This window comes from Phascolarctos cinereus, unplaced genomic scaffold, assembly GCF_003287225.1.
Source record: "Phascolarctos cinereus isolate Bilbo 61053 unplaced genomic scaffold, phaCin_HiC Scaffold_4;HRSCAF=312, whole genome shotgun sequence".
NCBI classification, from domain to species: Eukaryota; Metazoa; Chordata; class Mammalia; order Diprotodontia; family Phascolarctidae; genus Phascolarctos; species Phascolarctos cinereus.
The window spans coordinates 465,020,675-465,038,950 of record NW_027555847.1 but is presented as its reverse complement, the minus strand read 5'-3'; the positions used below and the strand labels follow the sequence as shown (position 1 = coordinate 465,038,950).

Genomic DNA, 18,276 nt, shown 5'->3' with positions numbered 1-18,276 from the left:
AGATTCCCTGGTTACTCACTTGGCCTGAATTTCAAGGACATCCTTTAAAGGAGTGTCCTGGGCCATTTGAAAATCTCTTGTTGGCAGACCTGACTAGAAGCCTGCCTTGAAATCGGTTGTTGTCCTTCATTCCTGAAGAGGACCGAAATGATATCAGTAAGTTAGAGTCAAGTTACAGTGTGTCCACCGGTGGCTCATCAAACAAATGTAAACTCAGAATGCTTTACCACAGGCAGGACACAAATAATCTGTGTGAACATTTGGAGTGGATTCTCTAAACATGTACATTTCACGTTTCTTTTGAGCTGCTCCAGGTCTGTTTTATTCCTAGAGCACAGCACCTTCTTTGATGAGGGCACACCAGGCCGGGTGGCCTTGTGCCAGTGTCTCCCATGCCATGCAATCAATTATGAGATTATGAGTTACTAAAGGATGACAACAGTATTTTCTACAGGGCCTGTTCATCACTGATACCAAGGACCTTGTCCTTGTTAAATCATTGTCAATGACTTGTCTGTGAGATTCTCAGTGAATGATATGCTGCAACTAGTGCAAGCATTCCATTACACAGACAAGCATGACATGGTATGTCCCGCAAGCCCAAGCAAGAGATACTATTAAGCCCAATGTAGATGACAGTAATACTTTATTATTAAACAGAAAGTTTGCAAGTCCCTGAGGAAGAAAGGCAGGGAATCATCACTAGGATCCGTTGTAGAGGTTCAATATCTCATTCCTTTCCATTTACTCAAGCAATCTATCATTTAAAGATCAGAAAGTCAAAGGAATGCTAAAAAATATTGTCATATTCTTAGTAATTATTTGACAAGTTGTCTCCTGAGAACAATTTATATATTAACAATAACATTGTGAAGACAAACAACTTTGAAAGCCTTAAAAACTCTGATTAATGCAGTGGCCAACCTTGATTCCATAGGACCAATGATGAAGCATCACTTGCTGAACTCAAGATGCAGAATAAGGCATTTGGAGATTTTTTTCTTAATTGTACATAGTCAATAAAGGGGTTTTATTTTTCTCTTTTTTCTGTTGGAGAAGGGGGAGGTAGAAGGGAGAATAGGTCTAAGGATATTTGGCCAAAAAAGAAAAAAGAGTTGTTGAAGCATTTTTAAAATGCACAAAAGAGACCAGAAGGAATCACTGACAAGCAGGACATCTTTGAAAGTTATGTGTGTTTAAATGTATTATATGTTTTTAAATAAAAGCAAGTTATACATATAGTTTTTTGTATTATCTTCTTTTTCTATTCTACATATATAGAAATACTGTTTTTATTTGGTTTTTGTAAGACTTAGAATTTTTTTTTTAAATTTAAAATTTGTCTCCTGATTTCCATGTGAATGAGATGGGAAAATACAGTCTGGATGGTAGTTGACTTGGATAAATTGATACCTGACTGAAAATACACAAAGTCTGTTGATTAATGCATTTATTTCACCTTGGCTTTTTATCAGCTACTTTCATGAAAACATAAGAGACTTGTTACCATTTGTGTACATGTTAGACACAAGGCAAAGAGACAGTAAATGTGTTAGCTAACAAGATAAAAACAGTGGGCCAAAACTAAAAGAGTGAAATTCCGTAGACATAGATAAACTTACATTTTAGAAAATCAGGTATACTGGCACAGGGGAACTCAACTTTGCCCAAAAAGCAAAGTTGACCTACAAAAAGACCTAGAGTGGGACAGCAGTGAGAGATGGAGGTATCAACTGACTGACTGCCCACCCATACAACATAAGCCACTACAGTGCAGCTGGAAAAAAAAAAAAGCAAACCTAATGGAATCTCAGGCTACAGTAATAGAAATAAAATACATAAGTAAGTAAAGTAGTAGTCCCACCTATACTCTTCAGTGTCCATACATACAGAGTATCTAGAACGTCATGTTCGATCTCACATTTTATGAGAGCTGTTGGTGAATTCATAGGAGTATAATCAGGATAATGAAGTAGATAGCAACTGTCATATGAATTATTGTTGAAGGAACAGGGAATATTTAGCCTAGAAAATAAAAAGATTTCTAGGGAATTGTGTAGTTGTTTTTAAATATTTAAAGAAGTTTCATGTAGAGTAAGGATTAATTGTGTTATATGTAGCTCCAGAGGGCAGAATTCATATCAATTGGTGAAAACTACAAAGAAGAAAAGTTTAGAAATAACCATTAGTGTTGTCCTTCAGTGGCAGAGAAGATAGTTAGCTGGTTCTCAGAGTCAAAAGGACCAGGGATTAAGTTTCATCTCTGACATAGTGGCTATGATTCTCTGGGCAAAGACTACAAATGTCAGAGAAGGCTGCTTGTCCTCTGTCACTGGAAATGTTCAAATCAAGCTTGTAGATCCTGCATCGAGGTTGAATTGTTGGGATTATGGGATCCCTAAGCACTCTTTCAGTGTTGAGATCTGTATATATATCTTTCACAAGTCAGAACCCTGTAGAACTATTGAAATACGAAGTTCTCTCTGATAGTAGGAATCTTTGATCTTTTCTATAACATGGTCGATATTTTAGGGGAATAGTGTCATGACTTTAAACACTTTGACCTCAGTCTAGGTAAAAACAAACAGAACTATTTTTAGCATGTTGCCAGCTCTTCTATTAAACTTGAACCTTCTCAGTTTGTCTGTCACTTAGCTCCTGTAATTTTGCTGCTTTTCGTTTTATTTAAACATGACATTTTCAATGTGCAGTTCATAACCCTTGAAACTTTTAAGTCAAGGTATTATATTTTATAAAGATACTGCGTTCTAAAAAGATGTGCTCTTTTAAAGCTTTCTACCAATAACATGAAAGGCAGCATGACATAGTGGGTAGAGAGCCAGTCATGGAGTTGGGAAGACCTGGGTTCAAGTGCCTCCTCTGACATAGAGCAGCAGGGTGTGACCCCTAGCAAGTCACTTAACTTCCCAGTGTTCTGTGCAGCTCCCAGAGACTGTTAAGTTACAGAGAAAGTACCAACCTGTACTAGCAGGAGTTGCCTTATTTGAGTGTTCCCTATTGCCCAAATTTAAAAAGTTGCAATAGTTAACATTTACATGATGCTTACCATGTGCCAGGTGCTATGTTAAACTCTTTACAATTATCTTATTGGGTCCTCTGGATAAACCTAAGTTAGGTGCTGTTATTGTCCCCATTTTACAGATGAGGAGACTGAGTTCTTATTCTTACTAATAATGTATTTTTAAAAATTTAAATGCAAGTGTAGCTTAATTATGGTACTAAATCACCACATTTTTTTCCATAAAATTATTTCAAATAATTTTTCAATTAGAAAATAAGATGATTCTCACACATTTGAACCACAAGTTTTATCTGATCATTTAGATTATTTAGTGCCAAGAGTTACCATGTTAAAGCAAACTAGTAATTAGTTAAGATTAGAGGAACAACAAAAAATCAACAAATATTTATACAGTACATACATGTGCTAAGAAGTATCCTAGAAACAGGGGAAATAGTTTTTGGAAAAATTTACTTTTAAAAATTGTCTTATTCAAGGGGCAACCCGGTGGTGCAGTGGATAGAGTACGGACCCTGGAGTCAGGAGGACCTGAGTTCAAATCCGACTTCAGACATATGATACTCATTAGCTCTGTGACCCTGGGCAAGTCACTTAACCCCAATTGCCTCACAAAAATGAAAACAAAATTGTCTTATTCAGCTTTATAATATCATAAATTTTATTTTAGATAATCTGACTAGTGTACTAATGGTAGAAAAAGAAATATAGGAATGTTGGAAGTTGGTGGTATTAGAATAAAGCATCTTTCAGAAAAACCTAGGAAGACTTATATGAATTGATACAAAGTGAAGTAAGCAGAACCAGGAAAACATTGTACACTGTAATACCAGTACTGTATAATAATCAACTCCGAGTGACTTAGCTATTCTCAGGAAAACAATGATCCAAGACAATTCCGATGGACTTACAATGAAAAATGCTGTCCATCTCCAGAGGAAGAATTGATGGAGATCATAGCGTGCTTTTTTAAACTGTATTTTTCTTGTGGTGTTTTTTTTTAGGGGAAGGGAGGGTTCTGTGTTTTCTTTCACAGCATGCAAATATATTTTGCATGACTGCACATGTATAACCCTATATAAAATTGCTTGCCCTCTCAATGAGGAGAGAGGAGAGGGAGCAAGAGAAATTAAAACTCAAAAATCTTTTTTAATGTTAAAAATTATTTTTATATGTGTTAGAAAAAAATATTTAAAAAGAACAAAGCATCATAACAAAGCTAATTTTGTTTCTAGTCCAGATGTCAGAGCATTTCTTCAAATGGATAGTCCACGACATCAGTCAGATCCTTCTGAAGATGAGGATGAAAGAAGTATTCAGAAGGTAATAAAATGGGTTAATATTTGTTAAAGCTGCCATATATTCATCCCTGAAATACACCCAGCATATGCCTGTGCTTCTTAGTTAACTGTAAAAGTCAAGATCTGCCTTGAGCAGCCTGCTCTCCCCTTTGTCTTAGAAACTCTCATCATCTCCACCCATCTTTTCCTTTGTTTCTGTATTCTATTTCCTCTGTTATCTTGCCCCATTGAACATTCTTCTTTGTCCCCAATCCCTATCTTTGATGACTCTTTATTTACCGGCTTCTTCTCTACCACCTACAAACATGCCCAGGTCACCATAGTTCTTTCAGACAAACCTGTTACTGGGCATGACCTTCATTGAGATATCTAACGGCCTCCTCTTATTTCTCATCAGTTTTAATCTCTATAGTATCTGACACTGTTGACTCCTGGATACTCTCTCTTGAGGTTTATCTTTCAGTTCTCCCACACTTTTTACTGTTCCTTAGTCTCTTTTACTGGATATGAAGGGCATATCGTATTTCTTTATGTTGGACCTTTCTTTCTCTCCAGTCTCTCTTGGTGACCTCATAAAATCCCATGAGTTTAGTTAGCATCTTTATGGAGATAACTTCCAGATCTTACATAGCAAGTCCTCATTTCTTTCCTGAGGTGTCACTTCAGTTTCACTGACTGACAGTTGGACATTTCAGTCTGGATCTTTACTCCGCCAGCAAACTCAACGTGTTCAGAACAAAATGTTCTTTTCCATATGGGTATTCCCCAAGGTTCTTTCCCATTTCTCTTCTCTTTTCCCAGTACTCTTTCCATTGGCAACCTTATCTGTTCCCCTCAATTTAACTATGATCTTATGCAGATGACTCCCAGCCTCTCCCCTGAGCTTCATCCTGCTTCACTGTTCTCCCATTTGGACATTTCAAATTATATTTCCTAGAGACATCTTCAGCTCAACCTACCCAAAACTGAACTCCTTATCCAAACTAGCCTTCTCTGTCTTCCTCACACATGACACCCTGCTCCCTTTTTGTAGCTTTGTGCTGGCTTTTTCACATGTCTGGTAGGCACTCCTTCCTTAACCCTTGCTTCAGAGTCCCTTTCTTCCTTTAAAATATGAGTCAAGCACCATCTTCTGCGAGAAGCCTTTCCCAGGTTCCTTAATCTTAGCGCTTAGCTCCTTCCCCTCTAGGACTTTGATTAGCTCTACTTTGTTGTATTAATCTTATTACTGGTGTCCTCTCCCCTTAGATTACAATAAGTTCCTTGAGGCTGGAATTGGTTTTTTTCCCTTTCTTTGTATCCCTAGCACTTAGCTTAGTTCTGGTATGTAATAGGTGCTTAATCAGTGCTTGTTGCCTTAATTATTCCAGCTTCATTTCTCTTACTACCAGCCTGCTAGAATGAGTACTTCCTTTTCCCATCTCCTTTTTGCTCAGCCATATGCAATGTCTTAAAAGCCCTGCTGCTCTATTGAAACTGCTCTCTGACCAATTAATAGTCATCTCTTACGTGTTAAATCCAATGAATCCAGACCTTAACTCACCTTGATCTCTCTAATGTTCTTGACACCATTGGTCATGTACCTTCCTCTTAGGAACACTTGTTTCTCAGATTTCTCTGGTGCCATTCTCTCTTGACTTTTTCTTAACCTAACTGCTCTTTCATATCAGTATTATACGCTTTCTTCTCCTTTGATGTGAGTATTCCTCAGGGATCTGTGATGGCCCCTCTTTTCTTCTGTATACCCTTTCCCTTGGAGATTTATTAGCTCCTATGGATTTAATTGTCATTTACACACCAATGACTACCGTAACTTTATAGTCTGGCCCTAATCTTTCTTCTGAACTTCAGTCCCACATGTTAGCAACTTAAAGTCAGCAATTTTTTTAAAAAAATGGCTAACTTCCCTCCTAAAACTGCTGCTCCAAAGTTCCCTATTTCTGTTGAGGGGACTCTCAGTCATTCAGGTTGAGACCTCTTAGAAGTCATCCATTGCTTCTCCCCTCTCCTTCACCCCCTTCATATTTAATCATTTGCCAGGTCTTACTGATTCTACCTCTACAGCATCTTTCCCATCATTCTCCATTCCTCTGTTTTCATGACCACCCCCTCCCCAATCCAGACCCTTATCACCTCTTATTGACTAGTAAAAGCTCTTCCCAATTAGTCTCCCTCTTTTTCCTGTTTTTCACCCCTCTCCAATATAGCTGCTAAAATAATCTTCCTAAGGCACAAATCTGATCATGTACTTCCCTACTCAAGAGTTTCCAGTGGCTCACTATGACCTACCTCAGGGTTAAAATACAAAACTCTCAGCTTAGCTTTTAAAACCCTCCATGATACGGTTCTATTTTTCCAGTCTTAACTTCTGTCACTCTCCTTCATTCATCTTATGCATGAACCAAAATGGACTACTAGATATTTTCCAGGCTCCACTTTCTATCTTCTGCCTTAATGCATTGACATATACATTCCTTATGCCTTGAATGTGACCCTTCCCTGATTTCTACTTCTCAAGAACTGAATTTAGATAAGACTTCTTCATTGAAGCCTTCTCTTATTCCCAGGTTGTAAATGATCCCTCCCTCCTCAAATTACCTGGTATTTACATATATGTGTTATTATGTCTATGTTATTGTTATGTGTATGTCATGTATTGGGGGCAGCTAGGTGGTGCTGTGAATAGAGTGCTGGGCTGGAGTCAGGAAGACCTGAGTTCAAGTCTGGCCTCAAACACTTACTAGCTATGTGATCCTAGGCAAGTCACTTACCAGTTTGTAATAGCTCTGTTTCTGTATCTGTAAGATGAGCTGGAGTAGGAAATGGCAAACTATTCCAGTATCTTTGCCAAATGAGGTCATGAAGATTCGAACATGACTGAACAACAACATATCATTCATATATATATATGTATGTATGTATGTATGTGTACCTTGCTTTTATATTAGATGTAATGTATATATTGTAAATATTTCTATAAGTGTATGTGTTATTCCACTCCATCCCTCCCTCCACCATCCTTCCCACACACTTGCTGAATTGAATTAGTGGGAGGATATTATGGCAAAAATTTAAATTAAATGCCAGCTTTAAGGGAATAGTAACTTAAAATGAAATAAGTTAAACCTTAGTCCATGAATAAATTTCCTGCTTTATGGATTATATAGGGAAAACGTTAAAGTTTTTGTTGATAGCTCTTGCTCATCTCAATCACCAACCCATGCTAAACTTTGAAATGTTATTTTGAACTACGACCACAGCCCTGCTACCAGGAAAAGCCCTTTAAATAAAAATACTTCATTATTTCTTCCTCTTCCTTATCAAGGAAGATGCAAATGACAGAGGTGGTGGAGAACCTCTGGTTTAGAAGTAACACATCACTTTCTTATTCAGCCTTATATCTTTGCTGTTGAACAAGTTGTGCTAAAATGTCACAAAGATGCCTGCTACTCTGGTAATATTAATCTTCCAGGCAAATATAGATTATATTATTTTACATGAATAAGACTTTAGCAAGTTAACTGAATAAGCTTGTTTAAAGTATTATTTCTACAAGTATCAGTAAACATCAAGAATACTATTTAGATATATGCTTTACTAGTTTATTGATTTGGTATTGTTTGGTGCTGGGGCGACTTATTCATTTAGTTTTTATAAAGCTCTGATGTGAGAGTCTGTGTGGCATAGTGGAAAGACCATCACACCCAGATTTGGAAAGAACTGGACTCTAGTTCTTCCTATGACACATATGGGGCTTTATGACTGTGGGCAAATCATTTGATCTCTCAGGCTGTGATAGAGGATTTTACTTACCTAGAAGAGTTCACACAGTCACAGGTCTAGTCTCTTCTGACTTCTCCACCAGAAAAAAAAAAAATCCAACCCTTCCTCAGGATGGGGAAAAGGGAAAGCACATAGAGATGGCTTGTAGTAATAGGTCACCTGGATGTCCCATGTGGTCATAGGGTGAAGTAGAACACAGAGTCTTTAGAATCCTGGCTGCTCCCAACCCAGCTTTGCCACTAACTCTACAACCATGAGAAAGTTGCCTAGTCTCAAACAAGAGAAGCCTGCTCCTTCAATTTTACAATCATTTTTCCCTAAAATTCTGTAATTCTATACTCATTTTAAAGTTTTCATATATTCTAAATAAGAATTACCTTATTAAATGAAGTTATGCAATTTTTCTGTAAAGAACTTTATTGATATCTTGTTTTTACACATTTATTTCTACACATATTATTCCCACCCAACAAATTATTCCTTGTAATAAGGATTGTAAAAGGAAGAGCTATCTAACACATCAACCAAGTCTGATATGTCTGAACATACAAATATATATGTAAATAAAACAATTCACATCCATAGTTCCCCACAGCTCAGCTCTTCTGTGAAGCCAAGTGTGGCTGTTATAATTACAAACTCCACTGATTCTTACAGTAACACTGAAGAAACTTTAGCAGTCAGCTGGCCAGATCTACCTTTTTGTTTAAACAGGTGAGAAAACTTTAACCAGAGAGGTTAAATGATGCAATGTCATGTTATTCATTCTTTTAATAAGTTACAGCTTGACCTAACTTTATTAATTAGACACATTCCTGAAAAGTTACAATAGCTTACTCTATATAGCTCTTTATGGCTGCAAAGGGCTTTCACAGGTATTTATTAGGTCCTCACAATGTCCCTTGAGGTGGGTCGTATAAGTATTATCATCCCTATTTTACAGGTGAAGCCATTAAGACTCAGAGAAATTGTGACTTGCTCAAGGTTAGTCGACATAACCAAGTTCAGATAGTATAGCCACGCTGAAATTTTCTGACTTCCAACTTCAGTGTTCTTTCTGGTATGCCAGGAGTATAGGCAAAAGATGATATATCTGATTTTATTTTCTAATTGGTTTCCATTGTAACTCTTAACAATTACAGAGATGTCTTCCTTTGGAACAAAATTCACAAATAGCAATAATAATAAATTACACTTAATCCTAAATTATAAAGATATGTTGCCTTTGTTATTGTAATAGAATGTAAAACTCCTTGAGGGCAGGGAGTATTAATTTTTTTTTTCTGCATCCTTAGCACATAGTAGGTACTTAATATGTTGAATGAATAAATTATCTTCCATATACATAGCTTACATGCTGTAACACCTACAGAGGAGGCTTTCTCTTGATTCCAACCACCACCACCCCGACTGTTAATGTCCTGCTTTCCAAAACACTTTGTATTTATCTCCCTATATAGATTTTGTATATGTTTATGTGTGTACTCTTCTTCTTTAGAGCTCTTTATGCATAGGCATTGTTTAATTCATTGTATTTGCATATTCAGTATCCAGCACACTGTGACTGCCAAATAACAGGTACTTAACTTTTGTTGACTGCTTCATAGTCTAGGTACACTTAATTCTCCTATGTAACCCATTGGAGAAAAGTTAGATAAAGGAACAGTTCAGTTATTGTATCTCTCCTTTATCATTAAAAACACAATTCTATGGAAATTGAGGGGATTCCCATCAGTTGGGGAATGCCTAAGTAAGTTGTGGTCTGTTAATATAATGGAATAGTATTGTATTATAAGAAATGAAGAGCAGGTGGATTTCAGAAAAACCTGGAAAGACCTACATGTACTAATACAAAGTGAAATGAGTAGAACCAGGAGAACATTGTACATAGTATCAACAACATTGTGTGATGATCAACTAATGATTGACTTAGCAGTTCTCAGCAATACAGTGATACAAGACAAGTCCAAAAGACTCAGGATGGAAAATGCTATCTACATCCAGAAAAAGAACTGATGGAGTCTGAATACAGATCAGAACATATTATTTTCCCTTTTTTTTCATGGTTTTTTCCCCCTTTTATTCTGTTTCTTCTTTCATAATGTAACTAATATGGATGTATGTTTTACATGATTGCACATATGTAACCTAGATCAAATTGTTTACTGTCTTGGGTGGGGCAGGAAGGGCAGAAGGAAGAAAATTTGGAACTCAAAATTTATATAAAAAAGTGAATCTTAAAAGCTGTCTTGGGGCAGCTAGGTGGGGCAGTGGATAGAGCATCGGCCCTGAAGTCAGGAGGACCGGAGTTCAAATTCGGCCTCTGACCAAACATTTACTAGCTGTGTGACCCTGGGCAAGTCACTTAACCCCAATTGCCTAAAAAGTTTTTTTAAAAAAGCTGTCTTTACATGTACTAGGAAAAATAAAATACTATTTAGAATGAAAACAAAATAACACGCTTATAAAATGTACAGTATATACAGTTAATGTTCATAGCTCAATATCTGTAACTTCTGGGTTTAGAAAATGCTTCCTTCTGTATTGTACAGGTTTTCTTATCTCCATTTTATGAATGAGTAAAGTGACTTGCCCAAAGGTCTAAGAGAACTGAGACTCAAACATGATTTTCATGAGGCCAATGTGTATTCCACGCTGTGGGACTTGAATGTTTAAGCATAAAAGGCTATATACCATTTCTCTGGGTATTCCATAGAATCGTAGTATTATAGTGTTAATCACATTCAACAACATTTATTTTAATCTATTATGTGAATGGTACTGGGCTATGAGATACCAAGATGAAGATGAATACATTTGTCCAATTATTTTTTTACCTGGAATTTTGTGGCATCACAAAAAAAATTGTGATGTATCACAAAACTGTATTGTACCACAACAAATTCTGGGGATTTGGAATTTAAAGATATTTATTGGAATGGAAATTGAACTATATTAGAACTTGTTCTTTCTTCAAAGGGAATTTATTTAACTGTGAGTAAAAAAGGATACTTCTCTTTTTTCTTAAAAAATTACAATCCTGTAGCTTTCATTAGAACTTGAACACATTGTACATTACTCAAATACCTACTGATTGTTTGGCTAAACATTTCTAGGAGCTAACAATTAAAAGAGATGGGAGTCTTTGAAGTTCAAAATGCTTTCTTAGGCTTTAATTTTTTTTTCCCGTCTGTAGCAAAATACACACACGTTTGAAAAATCTAGGTACACCAACTGAATTACTGTTTTTATCTATTTAATGTGTGAAGAATTTGTGAAGTGAGTATATTTGAAGCAGTACTGACCTTTTTTGGCTTCTTTAAGAGTTCCTTTTCCCAAGGCCCCATTCTGGCCGTGTGGTGGTTTGCTAGATGATATTTGGTGAACCAGAATTGCCAGTTTCATAAACAAATCTGTACAATGTTAGTGAATCTTTTCAAAGATGTATGATCTGAAAAAATATCCTAAGTTATTACCAGGTATTTAGTTTACCCCATGGACTTGTACCTCTGCCTTTCACACAGAGAGTATCACTCACTGACCTTTAAGTTGGTAATAAAGCCTTGGGATTTTTCTGACTTGCTAAGTCTTAGTAATGCCAGATTTATACCCCCCCTCAAAAGGCACTTAAAACATATTCTTTAAGTAACTATTTATTGACTTCTTCAACCTTTCTAATTGAAAATATTATCGTTCCTTCCCCCAAACAGCTACACTCTACCTCACAGAACATCAACCTGGGACCATCTGGAAATCCTCAGTAGGTTTAATTTTTTTCAAACTATCTTTTTATTGTTAATTGGGGGGGGAAACATTTTAATTTAAAAATAATATAGTATTACACATTTTTATAACTAGTAGTTTAGCTGGGAACCTCAGAAATAATACTTGAGTAAGAGTGAATATTTAGAAATATATTGTTTTTGTACTCCATAAATTATTTAGTATGTCATGCCAAGTTTTAATCCTCATAGCAGTTTTATAGCCTTAACAAATTGGAGTTAAAACAGAATGTGATTGGCAACGTTCTTGTTTCTCTATTTGGAATGGGGATAAAATAGCTTAGACTATAATTATACATGCAGGCTTAATAAAAAATGCTTTTTGTCCTAGGAGACAGTCTTCCCTTTTTATCAGAAAAAGTAACAGGCTTATGCTAAAATAATTGGCTGGTTATTTTGGAGTATTTGTTTTAAAGAAAAAAAGATGTGTTAATTTCTTTTACTTATTTTTATTGATGACTTTTTTTACATTAGGGAGAAAGGGAATAAGCCTTTACTCTGTGTCAGGCACGATACTAAGCAATTTACATATATCTCATTTGATCCTCAGAACAACCTTGGGAGAGAGGTGCTGTTATTCCCATTTTACAATGGGACAAACAGCTTAAGTGACTGGCCTAGGTTCATACAGCTTGTTAAGTGTCTTAGGTTATATTTGACCTGTCTTCCTTATTCCAGGCCCAGCGCTCTATGGACTGTGGCGCCACCTAGCTACCATGACAACGCATTTATTTCTGATTATATACCTCCTCCCTTTCCTAGTGAGATGTCTTTTGTAATAAAGATTTCAGAAGAAAGATGGGAAAAAAGCAAACCAGCAAAACCAACCAGCACATCAGCTATGTCTCACAATGTATCCAGTATCCATCCCCTAGCTCTGCAGTGAAGGGGAAAAGATGCATTTTCTCAGTTCTCACCTTGATCCATTGTAATTATATAGTAATGAGTTTTGTTTTATTATTCTTTCGATTTACATTGCGTTGTAGTCATTGTGTGCCTTTTCATGGTTCTGCTTACTTCATTCTTCTTCAGTTCATATAAGTATTCCATTTTAATTCTCATTCTTATTTTTTATAGTACAGCTCATTAGTGGTCTGTTCTGTTCTGTACCACTGTCAGTGAGCACCTACATGGTGTCTGATTTTTTTGCTACCACAAAATGTGCTGCCATGACGATTTTGACCTCCTTGAAGTATATGCCTAGTATTGGGTCCCCAGAGTCAAAGAATATGGACTACTTAGCTGGTTTTTTAGCATAGATTCCAAATTATTTCTTGAATGGATGGATTAATGTACAGCATCACCAGCAGCATATGAAAAGACGCTTGATAATGAGTTCAGTGAATTCCAGCATTATAGTGGTAGGCCTCTCGAATCTTTCCTATGTTATCCATAATTCTATCTGTATCACTTTTTCCATCATATCGATCTGAAAATTGGTTGGAGGGTGGGTTATCCCAAGAGATTTAAAAGAAAAATGTGGTTCTGAATAGTCCTTTTTAACTGCATGTCCGTAATTGTGTATTTGAAGAATTAATGGTTATATAAATGGAGGAAATTTCCACTCTGGGGGTTTCCTGCACAGACAAAATCACAATTCTGCCTCCTCCCAAAGGATTATGAGCCAAATTAAAAAACATTGTTTAATTTTTTTAAATAAGCCATTAAAAATGTGTTCCCCATCTCTTGCTTGGAAGACGTAGTTAAATTTTATCTCACTGTAATCCATCTTCCACTCAGCTGTAAAATTGATCTATAAGCACTGTGTCACTCCCTATTTAGTAGACTTCAGTAGCTCCCTGTACCTTCATGATCAAAAATAAAATTCTCTATTTGGCTTTTAAAGCCCTTCATAACCTAGCCTCTACCCCATTTTCTAGTCTTCTTACTTACCAGGAACACTGGACATCTTGCTGTTCCTTAGACAAGACACTCTGTCTTCTGACTGAGCATTTTCACTGTCTGGGACTTCCTCCCTCCTGAGCTCCACCTTCTAGCTTTCTTGGCCCTCCTCAGGTTTCAGTGAAATCCCGTGTTTTGTAAGAAGTGTTTCCCAATCGTCCTTAATCCTAGTGCGTTCTGTTTGAGACAATCTTCAATTTATCTTGTATAGATCTTATTTTTTTAATTAATTAATTTATTTTTAGTTTTCAACATTCACTTCCATAAGCTCTTGAGTTTTAAATTTTCTTCCTCTCCCTCCCCTTCTCCATCCCTCCCCAAGATGGCGTGCAATCTGATATAGTCTGTACATATACATTCATATTAAATGCTTTCACATTAGTCATGTTGTAAAGGAGAATTAGAACCAATGGGAGGAACCACAAGAAAGAAAAAACAATAACAACAAAAAAAGAAAGCAAACAGTATGCTTCGATCTGCATTCAGACTCCATAGTTCTTTCTCTGGAAATGGACAGCATTTTCTATTATGAGTCTTTTGGAGTTGTCTTGGATCCTTGTATTGCTGAGAAGAGCCAAGTCTATGGAAGTTAATCATCATACAGTGTGGCTGCTACTGTGTACGTTGTTCTCCTGGTTCTACTCACTTCAGTCAGCATCAGTTTATGTAAGACTTTCCAGGCTTTTCTAAAGTCTTCCTGCTCATCATTTTTATAGTGCAGTAGTATTCCATTACATTCATACACCACAACTTGTTCAGCCATTCCCCAATTGATGGGCATCCCCTCAATTTCCAATTCTTGGCCCCCACAAAAGAGCTGCTATAAATATTTTTGTACGTGTGGGTCTTTTCCCATTTTTATGATATAGATCTTATTTGTACATAGTTCTTTGCACAGTCTCCCCTATTAAACTGTGAGTTCCTTGAGAGCAAGAACTGTTTTTTTGCCTTCCTTTGTATCCTGAGCACTTAACAGAGCCTGGTATATGATACGCACTGAGTAAATTCTTGTTGACTGATTGCATTTTTATCTTGGAGTGAGCATCTTCCTAGTACAGCTTCAGACCAGAGGTGACATCAAACTTTGTAGCAGTTTTTTCTCAACTTTGCCCACAGCTTTTCTCTTTTCCACCCACTAACAGAATATTCATCTGCCAGGTTGTTCCAAATAAAGGGATGGCCTTAGCTTTCTCTCTGATTCCTTTGTTCCTCACTGCCTTCTCTCTCCATTCAAAGGCAGAAACAAAATAAGTTACATAGCCATTCGATAAGTCTTTGTGAAATTGTGATTGTCTTTTCCTACAACTAGAAAAAAAGGTTTATTCGTAGCTTTACTATCTATTCCAAGATTTCTCCTTCAACAGATATTACCAGCTGTAAGTATTATATCCTGTAATGCCAACTCACGAATTTAGTTAGGATGTATATTGCTTTCCACACTGAACTCATTATGTTTTCTCCCTAATCCTTCCCTTGTCCAAGTTTCCCAGTTTCTATCAGAACTACCATCATCTTTCCAGTCGCTTAGGTTCGTAATCTCGGGGTTATTCTGGACTCCTCTCTCTTCTTCATCCTACATGTTCAATCAGTTGCCAGATCTTGCTATTCCTACCTTCACAACATTTGTGGAATCTGCACTCTTCTTTCCAGTTACCCAAATACTACCGTAGTTCAGGCTCTCCTCACCTCTCCTAGGTTACCGCAACAGCTTCCTAATTGGTCTTCTGACCTCTAGTTGCTCTGACCCTCCTACACACTGCTGGCAGACTCCCCTACTCATCCAACTATGGTGTCTCCTTAGTGTTTCCTGGATAAAATACAAACTGCTGTTTAGTTTTTAGAGCCCTACATAGCCTGCTCATAGCTTGTCTTTCCAGCCTCACTGGACATTATTCTTCATCCTACACTCACAAACCACACTCCAGCTCTGTGTGAGTAAGTGCCTGTCTCCTGGCCATTCTGTGTGTCCTGATGCACTTCTTTCTTAATAGCATCCCTCTCTCCCTTTATTATGCAGCTCAGGCACCATCTTCTACATGATGCCCTATCTCTCTTCCCTCCTAACTACTTTGTATTTAATTACTTCATGTATGACTTTATTAATTTTATATTCGTGCTATATTTACATATATACATGTATGTATTTTTAATGTGCCTCTTGTCTTCTCTATGAGAATATAAGCTCCTTACACATAAAGATTGTTTCATTCTTTGTATGTGCATCCATCCCCACCACTTACTGCAGGGTCTTACATGTGGTAATAAATACTTGATTAATGGATTGATTGATATCTTTTTGCTCATCATAATATATTTTAAAATATATGTAAAACATAAGTTTTAAAATATATTTTTATTGATTTTGTTTTTATATTGCCTGAATTTCCCTCTGGATCCCTTTCCCCCCAACCCAAAGAGCCATTCCGTATAATAAGGAAATTTTTTTTAGGAGAGAGAGAAAAATTCTGGACAACCAATAAGTGTATTTTAAAAATCTGATATTATGTGCAGTGTTTCACACTTGTGGAATCTCATATCTCTGTAAAAACAAGGGGTGGGAGTATTTCCTCATATTTCTTCTTTGGGGCCAAGCTTATTCTTTATAACTTTATATTTGTTTTTTATTGTTTTGTGGTTGTCCTTTCCATTTACATTATTATAATCATTATGTAATAAACAGAAATTTAAATTTTTTTAGATTAACAATCCTAAAACTTACTTGGTTTTATTGGTTAAAGACATTCTTAGGTATTTTATAAATAGCTCAAGCCATTATGCCATAAAGTTCAGTGCTAATATGCTACTTACAACTAGGACAGTCAGCTTTTTTCTCACTTAGATTAATAACCTGGTTTATTTTTGTGTCTTTCTTAATTTGTTTCAGTGCCAAACCAACAGATTTTGATTTCCTAAAAGTTATTGGAAAAGGCAGCTTTGGCAAGGTAAAGTATCTCTATTTTCTTATTCAGTAAATTTATTGAACAAGAACTTCAGTGAGCATCTTCTTGTGTTTAGAACCGTGTGGGATTCAAAGTTTTATAAGACGGTTTTTTCCTGCAAGACACTTACAGTTTAATAGGAAAGATAAGATACATGCAGATATCACTAGTATAAGGCACTATTTCACAAGGGCCGTAGAGTAGTATAGAGATAGGAAGGAAAGAAGGAAGGAAATACTTCTAGGGTTGAAGAGATACTCCTTAAAAAAGAAAAGTGATTAAGACAGGCTTTAGATGAGTACATGATTTAAACACGAACATATAAACAAATCAGGAAAGCACGGAAGAAATTACCTGTCGGATTTGTGGATTAGGGGAAGAATACATAACCAAACAGGAAATAGAGAGGTTGACAGGAAGTAAAATGTACTGTTTTGATTACATAAAATTTTAAAAGTCTGTACATACAAGCAAAACAAATTCAGCAAATATTGGAAGAGAAACAGGAAATTGTGGAGGGGGAGAATCTTTGCAGTAAGTTTCTCTGATAAAGTTCTCATTTTTAAGACATAGGGAACTGAAGTCAAATTTATACAAATAAGAGCCATTCCCTGGTGGACAAATGGTCAAAGAATGCCAGTGGGGCGTTTACAGAAGATGAAACCCAAGTTATTAAAAACCATATAAAATGCCCTAAATGACCAGTTATTAGAAAAATGCAAATTAAGACAGCTCTTTGGTACCACTTCACACCCATCATTGCAGAGTTGATAGAAAAGGAAAATGACAAATGCTAGAGGGACTGTGAGAAAATAGGTACATTAATGCATTGTTAGTGCATTAACTGGTCCAGTTATTCTGAAAAGCAGTTTGGAAATATGTCCAAAAGACTATCAAACTGTGCATACCCTTTGATCCAGCAATATTACTACTAGTTCTGTCCTCCCAAAGAGATCAAAGAAAGACAGAAAGGAACCATGTGAACAAAAATATTATAGCAGTTCTTTTTATAGTGGCAAAGAATTGGAAACTGAAATGGTGCCTGCCAGGTAATGACTGAGCAAGCTATAGTATAGTAATATGATGGCATAGTCTTGTGCTGTAGGAAGTGGTGAAGGAGATATCTCAGAGAAATTTGGGAAGACATGTATTAACTGATGCAGAGTGAAGGGAAAGGAACCAAGAGGACAATTTATACAATAACAACAATATTGTAAGGACAAATAGCCTTGAAAGACTTGGGAATGCTGATCAACATAATGCTCACTCACAATTCCAGAGGACTCGTAATGAAATATGCTACGCACCTCAGAGAAGTGATGGACTCAGAGTACAGATAGAGGCTTTGGGGCAGGGTAGATGGGAGAGCCAGAAGTATGGCTAGTACAGGAGTTTGTTTTGCTTAGATCTATGTGGTTGTAAAAAAGGTTTTATTTTTCTTGCTTTCTCAAGTAGGGAGGGGATAGGGAAAGGTGGAAAGAAGAGAATGTGGACCTGAAAATAAAATAAAATAGAATTGAATTTAGTTA

At 36.4% G+C, this 18,276-nt stretch overlaps 1 protein-coding gene across 12 annotated transcripts in view; it reads left to right on the top strand.

Annotated features, from left to right (window-relative positions):
- The window catches only part of SGK3 (serum/glucocorticoid regulated kinase family member 3), a 155,212-nt gene that overhangs the window by 106,173 nt on the left and 30,763 nt on the right, over positions 1-18,276 (top strand). For all 12 annotated transcript variants that reach the window (XM_021002178.2, XM_021002174.2, XM_021002175.2 and 9 more), the window contains 3 exons: positions 4,276-4,363; positions 11,835-11,884; positions 16,693-16,750. In XM_021002178.2, coding sequence (XP_020857837.1) covers positions 4,276-4,363; positions 11,835-11,884; positions 16,693-16,750 — 196 coding nt within the window. The remainder of the gene's footprint in view (positions 1-4,275; positions 4,364-11,834; positions 11,885-16,692; positions 16,751-18,276) is intronic.